The sequence below is a fragment of the Pelmatolapia mariae genome, linkage group LG13 (assembly GCF_036321145.2).
Source record: "Pelmatolapia mariae isolate MD_Pm_ZW linkage group LG13, Pm_UMD_F_2, whole genome shotgun sequence".
Taxonomy (NCBI): domain Eukaryota; kingdom Metazoa; phylum Chordata; class Actinopteri; order Cichliformes; family Cichlidae; genus Pelmatolapia; species Pelmatolapia mariae.
In genome coordinates this window covers 22,143,522-22,159,461 of record NC_086238.1, presented here as the reverse complement: position 1 = coordinate 22,159,461, position 15,940 = coordinate 22,143,522, and the positions used below count along the sequence as shown (strand labels likewise).

At 39.8% G+C, this 15,940-nt stretch overlaps 1 protein-coding gene across 14 annotated transcripts in view; it reads right to left on the bottom strand.

Annotated features, from left to right (window-relative positions):
- LOC134640263 (regulating synaptic membrane exocytosis protein 1-like) overlaps positions 1–15,940 on the bottom strand; it is a 113,260-nt gene that overhangs the window by 80,341 nt on the left and 16,979 nt on the right. For all 14 annotated transcript variants that reach the window (XM_063491937.1, XM_063491924.1, XM_063491927.1 and 11 more), the window contains exon 3: positions 2,883–3,093. In XM_063491937.1, the coding sequence (XP_063348007.1) occupies positions 2,883–3,093 (211 nt within the window). The remainder of the gene's footprint in view (positions 1–2,882; positions 3,094–15,940) is intronic.

Sequence of the window (15,940 nt, the reverse complement as noted above, 5' to 3'; positions counted from 1 at the left end):
AAAGGCCTACCTACCAGCTCATTTCGAGTTCACTAGATAGTAACAACAACAATATAGTAATGTAACAGCTTCTTCTCAACCTAAAATGAATCTTTAAGCCACTGAGGCGACCCAAGTGATTAACAGACTACAGACTGTCCACAAACATTAGCAACAAGTAGTAGCAATCTCTGGTCACAGCTGATTCCATCTAAAATCAAAACTGTAATGTTTGTGTACAGATTAAACCAACACTTAGTTTAATATTGAGTTTTAGAGGTAGGCATATATTTAAATTAGCGTTAGGCTAAGTGTTATCAATCTACAACCTTTAAACAAACCTAAGCTAATCCGCTAATGAATCTGGCTCTAGAGAAAGAGACATTATAAAAGACACAAGGCTCCAATTCTGCAACAGAAACTATAACAGTTAAAGCAGAACTTCTTTTTAAAACCCTGTCCTGGGTTTCGGTGATGACTATCTTTGGTGATGACCCGAACTTGAGCTGTGTGCTGTCAAAATGTGTATTTTTTAATTGTTCTCTAAAGTTTTGGCAATCACTGGATGAAAAATAATCATCAATTCTGTGTCTCCAAAAGATGTACATTTAGAAAGATGTAGATTTGTATCTTAATGACCACTGAACAACTGAATATTACAAATTTTTCTGTTTGACTGTCTCGTTAAGGAAACTGAAAAAGATTTGCTTCTGTATATAAATGATTGTATTCCTTTAGTTATTTGAGTAAATGTCCAGTGGTGGTAAAAATCAAGCCGGTATTCTTGAGTAATTTCATGTCTTCCTTGAGTCGTAACGCATGTTTTCTGTTCACACTGAGCAAACTTAACAAAGTATAATTAAACAGAAAGTCAAACAAACATTAATAAACAGTGTTGTGAGTCTGCTTGTGTGTATGTGTGTGTACCTGTCAATGTACCTTTCAAACAGTTTCCACTAAATGTAACGCCCCCCCCCCAGCTGAACTCTCCCCACGTTAGCCACTAACTAATTAGGATGTACTTTTGAGCATTTGTGTGTTTGTGTGTGTGAGGTCATTAAATGGCACAGCGACAATTCAGGGGAGGGGATGTGGGGGGGGTAGACGGGATGTCACTTATTTCAGAGGAAGACTTGCCTCCCAGCATCACCACACACGCACATACACCCCCACTGTGTGTGTATAGGGCACCTCCGGACCCCCGGCAGAGCGAGACAGAGTGAGAGACACCCCCCTCTCCCATCCACTGCTCAGTCTAATGCCCAATTAACCTTTACCAGGTCTCACACACACACACACACACACACACACACACACACACACACACACACTGTAACACACACAGAGCTCAGATACAGTACATTTCAAGAGCACATACAGTACGACCCACGGCTCATCAGCTCCATCTGAGTTCCAACACCTGAGGCCTGATGTGATGTTCAGTGCGTGCTTTTATCACCAGCTGCTTGTAGGAAGTATACTGAGTGTAGATTTAATTTCAATTACTTATTCGTGTTTACAACGTTACCATAATTTAGAAAAAAAAACATATTGTATCAAATAAGACTTGAATCTTGAGGATAACAGCATAAACTCAGCAGGAAAGCGAACATGCGTAGGTTGTGCACAAACAGCGTCAGTCCATCTAAAATCAAACATCCCTGCTGCTCAACCGTCTCAAATTTCCTAGTAATCATTATACATGTCCAAACTTTGGGTCCTTCAGTTTTAATGCAAATCAGAGATGGCTGAGCAGAAACTATTGTAAAAATGTGATGATTTGAGATTTTAGTGACCCAGGTCTTTAATGAAATGTATGCACATATTTAAATAACTTCTTTTCTGACTTGTGAGCACCATCTGGAATATCCGGTATTTTGTTCCTGCTGAACAAGACAACATGCTGATTTTTGCTTTAGTGGCACAACTTGTCGTACTTGCTCAGTCCAGCAAATACAACAAGTCGATTCATGCTGGAGTCATTTTTGCGACTAAGAAGTTTATGTTAAAAAGTATTGTGCATGCTTTATTTTACATTAAACTATATGCCAATCAGAAATGGTCACTGACTGTCTTATTCAATATTTGTATTAAGGTGTGCTCAAATATGGGATTTTGCAGGACTTCTGGAGTTTTATTTTTCATATTATTAGTAGCCAATACTTAGACATCTTTTGGGGAATCTGTCCCAAATGACAGATTGTGGTTCATTTTGATGTTAAGAAAGATCAGTGAAAATGTCAGGCTTTTATCTTTGAAATATTCCTGTTCTAACGTTGCCATGTCTGAAAAAAAGGCTCGAAAGTGGGTCAGTGGACGCCTAGGAATAAAACTCTGCATATCTCTTAGTTCAGTATAGTGTACACACAAATTAAAAAAAAGGAAAATACTTCTGTGTTTATATATATATTACTGTGTTTTTTACATTATCCTATTTAATTCTGTATTATGGTATCTGTATAGTGTTCATTTTACTAACGTATAAAGCAGTTTGGGTCGTAGGATTGTGATCATGTTCTTTTTTACAATACAGAAAAGAATGCATATTGAAGATATACAAATTAAAGAGCGTGTATATCACTCGATATTATACTTATGATACTTTTTAATATCAAAACTCTTCAAATGTGACAGTGCTGTATTTCTTCCAGACAGCTGCAGCTCCGTCCGGGAACTGATGCATAGTGCTGTTTAGGAGAATGAGTTTCAATTCAACCTTTAATAACGATCAAAGTATTATCTTTTGTCCTCCTTTCTTTTTGCCCTTTACACTGAAACACGTGTGGAGGATACTGCATTACACTTTTGTGAGGGCAGGTTTAATATTTGCTATATTGCTGTGTGCTACTTCACAAGGATAAAAATATGTGTTTTTGTGCTGAGAAAGTGTAACCTTCCCTCACCGTGTTGGATCGCAGGGACACGCGCCCCCCACAGCGAGCGCAGAACTTGGTCTGGCAGTACGAGCACGGGTTCCCACAGCCATCTGCGAACTTGGTCTTGTGGCAGATGCCACAGGTCGGCGCGTCGTCCCGGTGAACAGCCGAGCCTGCCGCTGCCGTGGCCTGTCGGATCACAGTCTCTCTGTAGCTGGATAACTGCTGCTGGATACCTCTGCAAAAAAAAAATCAAACAGAAGCATGAAGACTTCTGCATTTTTGAAAGGAGGCCACGTTATAAGTTACCATCTCAGGATACATTTCAAAAACTAAATGTGCTAATACACTTGAAGGAAAGGATGTGTCAAATGTCACCCAAGCTCTCTTGAATTTCACTGGTGTTTTTTTCCACTTCAGTCCAAGAGTATTTCACTCCTTACTGTGTCGTAATCGAGCTCTTTACCGTTTTAGTTTGTGAGGACATGTTTTACTTTCTATTTCACCATCCTCAGCAACAATGCGCGTCTCTGTAATGCTAAACACAGCAATGGTTTGAGCTGTGGATTTATGTGTCACCAACGCTACAATTTACTAATTAGAACAAAAGTATAACTTTTTTTAATGCTAGCATCCACAGCGTCATTATGAAGGTTAATTTATTAAATGTGCACTCATCCCACTCTGTGGACTGGGAGGTAAAGTACAAGTTTGAGGGTCTACCCACATTAAAAACCAAGAAAGAGTCCAGCATGCATATTTTAATCTAAACCATTAGCTTTTCATAAACTTAACCAAGAAGATTTGTTTTGTAAACCTAAGTAAAAAAGAACTGCTTTGCAGCACCACCACTGCCTTAAACTGTAGTTTCTCTAACAACCACTTGAGGCTGGTTAATCTAACTGGCTAATACTCAAAGTATCACACTGCCTCTGCTGGTTTAGTCCTCATGCAGAAGTGCATCCTGCTGCCAGGTGTCCCCCAGGTCAGGGACACAAATGCACCCAGCCATCCATGTGAAAAGAAAGCATGACTGATCAGACCAGGACACTTTCTTCCATTGCTCTGTTGTCCAGGTCTGATGCTCATGTGCACATTGTTGTTGCTTTTGGACAGGGGTCAGCATGGGCACCCTGACTGGTCTGCAACTCTGCTGCCCCATGCACAACAAACTGTGATGTTCTGTGTATTCTGACACCTTTCTACCAGAACCAGCCGTAACTTTTTCTATAATTTGAGCTACAGTAGCTCGTCTGTTGGAGCGGACCTCACAGGCCAGCCTTCACTCCCCATGTGCATCAGTGAGCCTTGGCTTTCATGACCCTGTTAATGGTTCACCACTGTTCTGACCACTGCAGACCGGGAACATCCCACAAGAGCTGGAGATTTGGAGATGCCCAAAGCTGACCCAGTCATCTGGCCATCACAGTTTGGACCTTGTCAAACTCACTCAAATCCTCACACTTGCCCATTTTCCCTGCTTCTAACATCAACTTTGAGGATAAAATACTCACTTGATCCCTGATATATCCCACCCACTAATAGGTGGCATGATGAAGACATAATCAGTGTTATTCACTTCCCATGTCAGTGGTCATAACGTTATGTCTGATCGCTGTAATGTTTAATGTGGCAAAAAATAGAATGAAATAAAGATCCTGCTGCATCTGAACAAATTCAACTCTTGTAAAAAAACAAAAAACAAAAAAACAAAAACAAATGTTATGGAAAAATCATAAATCCACAGAATACTACTGCTGTGATCCACTAGGTTTAAGCCTTCCACAGTAATTCCACACACTGTGGATCACTGCAAACGCAAAAAGTTAAAGGACAGAAAGATACAATAAGAAATTACAAAGGAATGATTGTTTTATTGGATAAATAATAAATAAAGGGGAGGAGAAATGAACTGAAACCACAGTATGAAGGAGACAGTTGTTGCATTAAGTTCAGTCGATATCAGCCGCTCTCCACACTCTCTGTGTTTTGGTGCAATCAACTTTTTTTGTGTGTGTGCTTTTGTTTCAGGCTGCTTTGCCAACACAAGAAACTCTTCGAATCGATATGAGAAAGAGAGGGGAAGAGTATTGGTTTTATCAAAGGCATTACAGTATGCTGATTAATTGGATTTCAAACTGTGGAGATTGAGGAGAGAGCAAATAGAGGGGAAACAGACCAAAGAGGAGAAGAGCTGATGAATAAGGTGAGGACAGAGGATATACTTCTTTATGTTTCACTTCCAAACACTACTCGGCAATAACATGTACTAGGCCACAGGCATTTATTAGAGCTGAAGAAGACCAGCCAAATTACACATAATTAAAAACTACATTGAGTGAAATGACTACAATCATAATACAAAGACACTGTGATTAAATTTTAAAAGCCTGGAAGAGCACGCGATATAAAAAAACAGCAACAAATGAGGGCAAACTTACAGACAAGGAGACAAAAGTAGGACAACCATGGTCCAGAGCCCCTTCTCGTCATCTTTTAACACACAATACCCCCCTGTACCAATGTGTTTATGAACAAAAACCTTTAAAAAGTGCACGTTGGGAGGCAGGCAGAAGGCAGAAGGCAGGTGTTTCAGTGCTATCTATTCAATTCAATTCAATTTTATTTATATAGCGCCAAATCACAACAACAGTCACCTCAAGGCAGACTGGGACCAGTTTTTTCTGTTTTGACTCGACATTAAATGAAAACTAAAATGAAAAAGTTTAGGTTCAAATATGACACATGTTGTCTATCTGCAGAAGGTTTCTTTGGCGATCATGGTTAGACTCATCATGACAACACCATCTTTTGCCAAAAACTTCACGCCTTCCATTTCAGATATTAAAGAACTCCTATAAAATTCTGCCTGCCCTGCATGTTTAAGAAGAAAACATCCAGTGGGTCATAATGTGAATCCGCACATCCACACATGTGCTCCTGACCAAACGTCAGCATGTGATGACCTGCAGGTGAAAGCGGGTTGACTGTTAGTCCATTCACTGTTTCACGACAGGAAGCAGGTTAAGCATTTCCCCGTCTTGGTCTCATGATACTGAATTTGTCAAGCGACGGGTGGACAAACCATACTGAAGTCTCACATACGTCTTGATGGTCACCAAAATTTGTATCTGCGAGGGAATTTCTTTCAACTCACTGCTAAATATGGAATGAAGAATGAGACATAAAGTCCTTTAATATCATGGACATATAGAACAGCTTAATAGTTCATTAAGGTAAAGCTCAAGACATTTTTGATGACCATCAGGACTGAGTGAACCCTGTGGCAAGTACTGCTAAATGACATGTCATTTAGCAGTACTTGCCTTAACTTTATTTTTCATTGTAAATGAAAACAAAATAGAGATTTATACAGATTTATACAGAGATATTTATTTAAAATATAAGCAAATTACTATAAATGCAACAATCTGTGGTTTAATGATCAGCCTGCAGATAAATTTAGATGTGAACTGAGTAGGGTACAATTTAAGGTTTTACAACTGGAATCTTAAATTATTGACCAAAGAAATCAGTGCATGTGCTGTGTCCCTTAAAAGCCACAGGCCTGGCAAAAAAAGCGCCCATAGAGCAGCTTTTTGCTAGTAATGAAATAATACGGCAGTGAGCTTAGGGATGATGTGACATTAATATTTATGATACGTTAGAGAGGGAAAACAAAGAGGAAAGGAGCAAGTCGTCAAAGAAGAGGTGGGAAAGGGAGAAGAGACCTTACAGGAAGAGAAAGTAGATAATTAGAAGAATAGAAGAAAAGGGGAATAACCGGGAAAAAGGAGAAAAGACCCAAAAAATTAAGTTGTAGTAAAATTAGAAGAAAGGAAGGAGGATGGACGAGAAGAAAGACGACAGGAGAGGACATACAGTAGGGAGAAAGAAAGGGGAAAAAACAAAGAGGTGAAGTGAGGGCGGAAAGCGAGGGGAGGAGAGATGAGGATGAAACGAAAGAAGAGGTGGGAAGAAAAGAAAAAAGGGGAGGAGAGGAAAACAAACCAACAAGTCACAGAGACAGAGAGGATCCATGAAGAAATCAAAAGAAGGAAAAGGGGACATGAGGATTAAAAAGACAGGAGAAAAGGAGGGGAAATGAGGAAAGGAAACAAGGTGGAATGGTGGGGGGAGGAGAACTAAGAGAGACTGAAGAACAGAAGTGGGGGAAAAAATGCGAAGAGGAGAAAGTGAAAGGGAAGAAGAAGAGGCAAAGCAGAGGAAGATGGAAGAGGAAATGAAGAGAGATTAGATGAAAGTGAAAAGTGAAAAAGTGAAAGAATGGAGCAGAGGGACAAAAGAGAAGCAGGGAAGTGGTGTATATAAGAAACACCAACTGTTTAATCGCACTGTTATAAAGACAAACTGCTCCTTATCCCAATCATCTAACAGAAATCCATGCCTTTGTGGCAGCCTGGTAGCAAGTCAAGGGGAGAAAAAGTGCATACAGAGATGAGGTTGTGGTGGAGGAATGGATCAGACACAGGACACACCAGATATTAATGTTCCGTTATTATTTTTAGATTTATTGCTCTCAGTTTAAATGTATTTTTCTCTCTCCATCACACTTTGGGCAGTTCTGGTTACGTATAACAGCACTAACCCTGTTACAGCACTGTCTGTCAGACAGGCCTGCTTCCATCTGATATCTGTATCAGCAGATAACAGAAGGCAAGATACTGGTACTGTGTGATTGTTCCCACGTGAACAGTCACAACATAACTTCTCCGTCCCAGCGGTGGTCCTGGAGCAACGTTACCTCAGATGCTTTAGGAACAACATCGACTGTAGCTGCTAAACGCAACAGAACACGATTTTCTGCAGCACTACTTACAGACCGGGGCTCAGCGGTGCAGGATGCTCCCCCATCAGCTCAGGCGGTAAAAAAAACTACAAGTTCCAGCAGCTGAGGCCCGAATAATCAAAGTCCACCAACTAGTTGTTTGCTTGAGATTTGGCCATTGCTCCTTTGGGTGCAACAAGACAAACCGTTGCCTCTAAATACGCCCTTCAGAGATGTCAGGGCCCAGTAGGTGAAATACAAGCTTTACCTCTGTAAATGTTAGCACCTGCCCACACACACACACACACACACACACACACACACACTTCCTGGGAGTAACAGCCAAAGGGCACAGAGAGGTCACCTGCTGCTGCAGCGCTGCAGGATTTACTTCCTGATCCGTGGCTCTCACTGAGCCCGTCCTAACCCACGGCTCCTTTCAGCTGCTAATAGATTTAGACCGGTATCCAGTACGGACTTGATTTATGGAGCCTGTGTGGTTGGTTATGTGTATTGTCGATCTGATCAATATGACACCAGTTGTCCGTGGGGAAGCCTTCAACCCAAACTGAATAAGATGTTGCTGTTCAGATTCAGCATGAGAGGGATTTACGTTTAGCTTTTTATGACGATTATCAGCATCTTATTTGTTATTTCAGAGGTGTTACTGTTGATGACGCATGGCTGCAGTCCAAAATAGCTTCTATTGGTATTAGGTCTAATAAATCTATGTTGGCTGGAAGTAAGTATTCCGAGTATTAAATGCACAGAAGGTGATCGGGGCATTTGCTCATCCTTATTACATCTCATTTTCCTCCATCCTCAAGATCATTCTTTGTTGGGGGTTCAGTGAGTTCTTTCATTTTTGCCCCCAAACATTTAACTTCTACCTTTCCACACATTTTGACACATTTTACCTTTGTCTGTTATTTTTCTATTATTTCAGTCTCACAGGCTGTATTTAAAAGATGGAAGTAGCCACTGTGAACTCACTCATTTTGGGCCAGTCGTACGGTTGGATATATTTACAAAATGTGATTCATTTTTTTTTCGTTCAGTTACCAAATATATGAAAAAATCAGAGGTCACTTCCCCACTCTCAGATCCACAGCTACACATCCAGCTAGATTTGATTTAAAAAAGATAAGAGTAGTTATTGTAAAGACAGAGATACAGAGAGCCTCACTGTGTCATGTTGAATTGTCAGCTGGTACCAAACATTATGTTTTCCCTGAGAGAAAAACAGGTTGGGTCTAAACTGGTGCATAAAACTTCAGCAGAATGTATAAAACAGTATTTAAAACTTTTTTTTTTCATCCCAAATGCTAAATCCAAACCTACGTCTATGCTGCTATCTGCCTTCTATTCTGAAAGTAGTCATTTCCAAAGTGTGGGTCGATGCCCCCTGGTCGGCCATGAAGGAACTGTAGGTGGGCTACAGTAACTTTGAAATTAAGTACGTATAGTTACATATTTATATAAATGTATTTGTATAAAAAATTGATGAAAACTGGTGATAGGAGGTGGTTAGTTTCTGATGTTACTCATTACTCTGACCTAAATTTACTGCTCTTGTGTTAAAGTTTTTGTGCCAGTGGTAGGTGGTAGCAACAGAGTAGCAATTTATAGTTAACAGCCTGTGTTGTTTGCATTTCTTAAATAAAATTTTCAAGAAAATTCATCACTTTCTCTTATACTTTGAGTAAAGTGAAGATTTCAGATTGGCTGGGCCCAATGGGATTTTCTGGTTTTTTAGGTGGCCGCGGGACTCTTGGCTTTGGGAATGGCTGCTGTAGAGGATCACAGGGGGGATGGAGCTCAGCCCAGCTGTTATGGGAGCAGGAAGGGACGACAAGATCACCCAGAGAACATCGAGAAAACACGGGGAGTAGGAACATACAGTATATACACAAAGGCCACAGCCAACCTGAAATGTTTTTTTTAATCTATGATTTACAGTTATGGGTCAAAGGATTTGATCACATGACATCCCAGCTTGTGTAAGCCCATAGAGCAAGGGTTCTCAAAGTTCCCCCAAAGTCCCCAAACAGCCACTAGAGGAATTTTGCGCAAGCGAGAAAAGGAAAAGATTTTAATTCATTTAATTCATCCAAATTCATCCACAGTCACCATGAGCACAAAGCCAGACTCTACTCAGATTAGCTAGCTGTCCCGTGTTATGTAAAAACTGTAGAGTGCCCTCTGGTGGTCAAACTATGCAATGTCAATACACATAACACGGTTGCAGTGTCATCTAATATCAATAGAAACTAGGCAGCAGGAACAGTAATGTGCTCTTGTTTCTGTGTGTTTTTGCTACAAATCTGAAAAATCAAGTTATCAAATCCTCTGTCACAGGTGAGAAAAAAAAAACATCTCCGTCAAATAACAGCCCTGGAAAATGCAGACATGGATGGTAGTAGATTTAATGAGAGCAAGAGAGTGAGAGGACAGAGAGTGAAGGGAGAGAAAGAGAGGCAGTGAACGAAAAGATCAGAGGGAAACGTACAGAGCGACGGAAACACGGACGGCAAGCTCATTAAGAAAAATATCCATATTCAAATGTAGTGAGACACAAGGTTAAAGCAAAGTGAGAATAATTTCATCACTTTCTTATGCAAACACACACATGCTCCAAACAAACTTGCCTCACTTTCCCATCACAACATTCGATGGAGCTCACTGCTGAACAACTAAAACAATAAACCGTGTGTGTGTGTGTGTGTGTGTGTGTGTGTGGTGGGCGCATATATAAATATTTTAAACAAAGGATCCATGATTCAAAGCAGAAAACAGCATTAACATAAAGTGTCTCATAATTAAGCTGAGCAGTACTAACAAGCTCTGCTCTCTGACTCTTTGCATGAAGGGAAACCAAAGTTTTGTCCGTGAGAATCTGAAATGATTTGGATCGCATACACATACCAGATACAGACTACAAAAAAAGGAGTCCTCATTTAGTCAGGTACTGAGATTATTTTGTTTAACCTCTTAACATCTGCCAGTGACCTTTCTAGGGTTAGGATTGATTGGTAGGTTTTATATGTGTGTGTGTGTGTGTGTGTGTGTGTGTGTGTTTTCTTTCTTAAAGCATAATGCTAAATAGGAACATTTTCAGAAACTAGACTGTGTCACATTTAAATGATGTCACACATTTGGCATTACATTTTTCTGTTAAAGGCTTTTTCCAAACAGATGAAAATTCTATTATAAAGAGCGAACACTAACCAAAGCCAGGCCCTCCTTATAATACAATACACCATGTCTGGGAGAGAATATATATATGTATGTACAGCCCCAAGGAGTTAAATAATAATAACATGCAGGTAACTTCCCCAAACAGAAGATACAGAAGCCACCTGGTATCAGACAGAATTGCCACCTTAATACACTCTTGCGCCCATGTCCACGGAACCAGGCAAACATGAGAGACTAAGTCGTACCTGTATATGTGTGTTGACTCGGGATAATATCTAATGAGAAAATGTCAGAATAATTCATTGAAAGTAATACAGAAAACCTCCACTGCATTTTAGCTTGTGCCTGAGTTTTATCTTTCCTGTAAAACACATCTCCACCATGAGCTGATGGAGACGCAGCACAACGTGGTGTGGGACTATTTTCTTCTGTGGATAAATACACATTTAGTAGTCCCCTATTTACAGAGGCAGGATGGTATATGTGGGAATGAGTCAAAATAAAGTACAGTTTGGAGTTTGTCACCTAGTGTTACAGCGTGCATACTCTTTCACGTGATTCAGTTTATTTTGAAAAGTCTCAACAGGATCTTGAGCTTTATTGTGAAAGGTTTATATGGAAAATAAACAAGCGGACACGCGATGGTTTTACCATCGTTGTTGCTAACGACAACGCATAAAAACAGGCGCTTGTCCGTCCGTAATGTGGTTATATTAAATATAAGCGAAAGAGAGAACTTTAAGAAATTAATATAGCCACTTCAGTGACCATCAAAACGATGAAAAAATATTGCCGTAAACAGTTTATTTTGCGACACCACGAAACAAACGATAGCGTAAAATGAAACGATAGACGTTTTTATATCGTCATCCGACATATATCATTATATCGAACAGCCCTATTTGATTCTACTGAAATCCATAGCATGGTTCAGTTTTATGGGTATGTTTGTGTCTCACTAGCTTCTCAACCTATGAGGCCAGCAACTTTTTTCTGGTTATATGCACATGCGCAATGTGGACAAATCTATATTTTTTCATGGGAAATTGCTAGAAACCACTGTGCTATGAAGGTACCGCTGGCTCTGTTATCACTGCTCTGAGATCAGTTTCTCCACCTTTTACTAGCATTAGCTAGTAAATTAACTTCTGTCTTTCATTGTCATAAGACATATGTTTACTCTTACTGACCATGATTTAGAGAACTTAGAGCAAAATGAGAAGTTTTTAATAACTTTTAATAATACAATACAAGGCAAAGAAAGCCTTGACGATGGAGAGGGGACATCAACTTCTGCCACAGCCAAATCGAACAGATGTAGGCTCCACCAGCATTTTCAAATTAGCATCTAGAAAAAACAGTGGGTTAAATGAATGTATGAAGTTCAACCACCTGTTTTGCTATAACACCATTATCATTTTTAATTAACATTTAAAAATTCTCCTGTAGATATTAACAGTTTATTATGTCCCACAGTGCTCAATGCTTTTATTTCAGCTGCAATTTTTAAAAATATTAATATAATGCTGGCTTGGGGCACGCCAAACACCTCCAATGAGCTGAAGGAGGTGGCTGAGAAGAGGGAGGTCTGGTTATCTCTGCTTCGACTGCTGCCCCTGTTACATGAAACCAGATAAGAACCCGGGGGAAATCCGATGGATGGATGCATGGATGGATGGATGGATGGATGGATGGACATCTTGAGTTTTGCAATCTTATTTTCAGCAGATAGTTCCTGGTTGGTTTCTTTATGTTTATATTCTCAGGCCATCTTAATTCTAGTTTAGTTATCTAGGTTTTGTTAATGGTTATAGTTTAGATTCAATTTCTTATTTCAGTTCATCCTTCCTCTTCCATTTTTCCTTTGTCATGTTGTTTCAATCTCTGATTTAAGAATTCTCATGTTTTGGATTTCTTGTTTTATTTTGATAGTCTCTTGTCTCTTGTGTTTTGTATTTTGTTTTACTTTCCCTGCCTTGTCATCATGGATTAGTTGAGCTGTGTCTCTGCAAACAAGAAGAAGACTTACAGTAAGAATATAGCCCATTCATGTAATTGAGTTCAGTGTCAGAATTTTGAAGATTGCAGACTTTCATCCAAAGTCAATGTGTTTGTTTGTACTTGATGTTTAATATGGTGCTAAGGCTAGCTTCATTAAAGGTTCCCTGATGGGAATACCAGCTATGTTAGCAGAACACACCAACTATAACTAAATACTATAAAATTTGAGCTGTAGGTCAAGCAATTCATGGTTTTAGCATAAACATATAATCATTTGAAGAATACAATTTTAATGTTACTGATGAGTGACGCAGTTAACATTGATCATCTCATTATAATGCAATGATATGGTGCAAAAATCTTGCTTCCTGGACCTAAACAAAACCACATGCCATGGCAACAGCACTCACTGATGGCAGCTACATTCCCTACAGTGTAAATGAACTGGTATGTATATAGCACTTTTCTACTCAGAGCACTCAAAGTGTTCTTTACTACAAGCTGGGAGCACACAACGTGTTATTCCATGCCTTTAATTGCTTTTGAAATGTTCTTGGGTATCTTATCCTCGAGCACTTCAACTTATGGTCTCCAAAGAAGCTTTATCCACATATGCTTCAACAACCTACAAGCCTGAGGTTAGGGGTTGCCACCTCAGCATCTTGTCACGTTCATCTCTTGCTAATGACCTACTAAATTTTATTCAGGTGTGTTACAGCAGGGGCACATTTAAAAGAACACCAGCCCTCGAGGACTGGAGTTTGACACCCCTGATCTAAAGGATCCACTAACAGTGTCAGTGGACAGGGGCAAGTGGCAGACACCACAGGCCTCCCCTACAGGGCCCTTGTTCACGCTTTGATGGATCAGAGCTCTTTTAGTGGCACAAACGTTACTTAAACATAACTATGCAAGTTTTATTGTGGTCGCTGTTGGGTGTATATCACATCTATTACTAGAATTGCACATAGGGTTCTTGAGTTCACTGCAAAAACAACAATTAATCTTCAGGCTAATTGCCAGAGAGTGAACGAGAGGCTTCTGGGACCTGATGAAGTTGCCCATATAACCTTATTACCAACAAACAAATGCACCAATTCTTTACCAACACTGTCTTTTTGATTTATATCAGTTGACTCTAAAGCAACCAGCCGTTTTAGGAACTTAAATTACTAATGTGTTTCATGTTTTTTTTAAATAAGAATTTAGAATGGGAAATCAGAAATGCTGCACAGCTTTGTTGAACTTTTACACAGAAATGCGCCAGTCTGTACAGGCTAAGTTAAATCATACTAAGCAACTATATGCAGTTTTAATGAAGATTTTCTTAAATTTTAACCACAGTTGTTGCAGTGTGTTCTCTCTGCCTTTCAATTTCCCCAAAAATGCTTCCAAAAATGGTTCTGGCCCTCTTTGTCTCTTTCAGAGCCTGGCACCTCATTCAAAGCTTAAAGTTACACTTAAACAACTCCGAAAAAGTTAAAGACCCCATCCTTGACATGACAGTCGATGTGTCCAAAAATAAGGCTGATAAAACAGCTGAGTCCTACAGTCCTTGAGCGTCATTACCACTTCTAAGCCAAACGCTGGCACCGCATTCACTCGTCCTGGGCTTTCACAAAGCGTGGGGGTTGGGGAGGAGGGATGGGTTTGGGAGGGCATCAGGTTGGCAATGGGTGCCAGCTTCAACTCGTTTCCTGTAGTGACTCAGGCCTCTACGGCAGCATATGAGTCACTCCTCCAGTTCCGGGATCGATATTCAAAAAAGCAGGCAGACATGAATCAAATAACAGTGAGTCAGTGTCAGAGAAAACCACCTCATGGCCATTTAGGAATTAGCCGCTCCAACTTTTCCGCATCTCATTTGCTTTCTAACACTTTTTGAAAAGCATTTTTTAACTGACTTCAGACTCTTGTTACTCCATTCTGTTGTGAGATGTTTCGCTCTCTCCAATTCTCAAACTTGTCTCGCTGTCACCATCCTCTTTTCCTTCCTTCCCTCTCTCTGCTGTCTTCAATCTATTCCACGCACACACACGCACACACACGCACACACACACTTTTACTGTAGTCATCTACAAGACTGATTGAAACTCATTTGGTGTCCTATAATAGATGAGTATTAAAAAACTTTCCTCCTCCTCCATGCTATTTGTGAGATTGAATAGAAGGTAAAGTGCATGCCAAAATTAAAGACGAGTTTCCTGTTTGCAGCAGCCGTGTGTGCCTGTGTGTGTGTCTGTATGTGTGTAATGTGGATACACAAAAGGCATTTGTTGGTAGACAAAAGAAAAAAAAATCATCCTCCTCCTCTCCCTTTAACACCTTATTCTTTGCAGAAAATACTTTATCACCTTTGCAGGCTTCAAATTGTGAAACTAGTCACATGCACACTGAAGTTATTAGGCAATCATGAAATGCATGTAAGAAACAAATGACAAAATGATCTACATATAAAAAAGACGTGTAGGATCCAGGTAAAGTTAGCCATCTAAACTAACAAGTTATTCCAGAACTTCTAGTATGCACAGTCAGAGACATTAGAAGAGACACACACACAACAAATGGAAATCTGTGGACATTAACAAGGGAAAACACTTTTAAAGAACTTGTTTTTGAGGGAAGTTTGGGCAGGTTAATCAGGTTGAGGTGACCATTGAACTCAAAGGATTTTTTCGATTTTTAAAAAAGTGAATAAGTGTTTCCAGACGGCTGCCCAGTTGCAAAACTATGTCCTACAAGGAATTTGGCACATTAAAAATAAAGTGCTCTGAAAGCAACCACTTCATTCACATTGAGCTTGAATGTCACATAGTAAACAATACTAAACAATTCAAGTGTTCAACCCTCCAGCAAAGCAAGCTCAAACAAGTTCAAAACCAGCTAGGCTTTCAATTATTTATTAATTTGTTGGGTTTGTATCACAGTCTTATCTGTGACTCAAAGGTGGTGGCCTGCAGGCTACCACTTATATTGATGTATATAAGAGTGGAGGGAAAAACAGATACAGCACAGTACTGTGATAATTATAAACATGTCGCCTCCTATCAGGCTCGTTTGACCTGATAGGAGGCGATCTTTCTGCAAACAGCTGCAG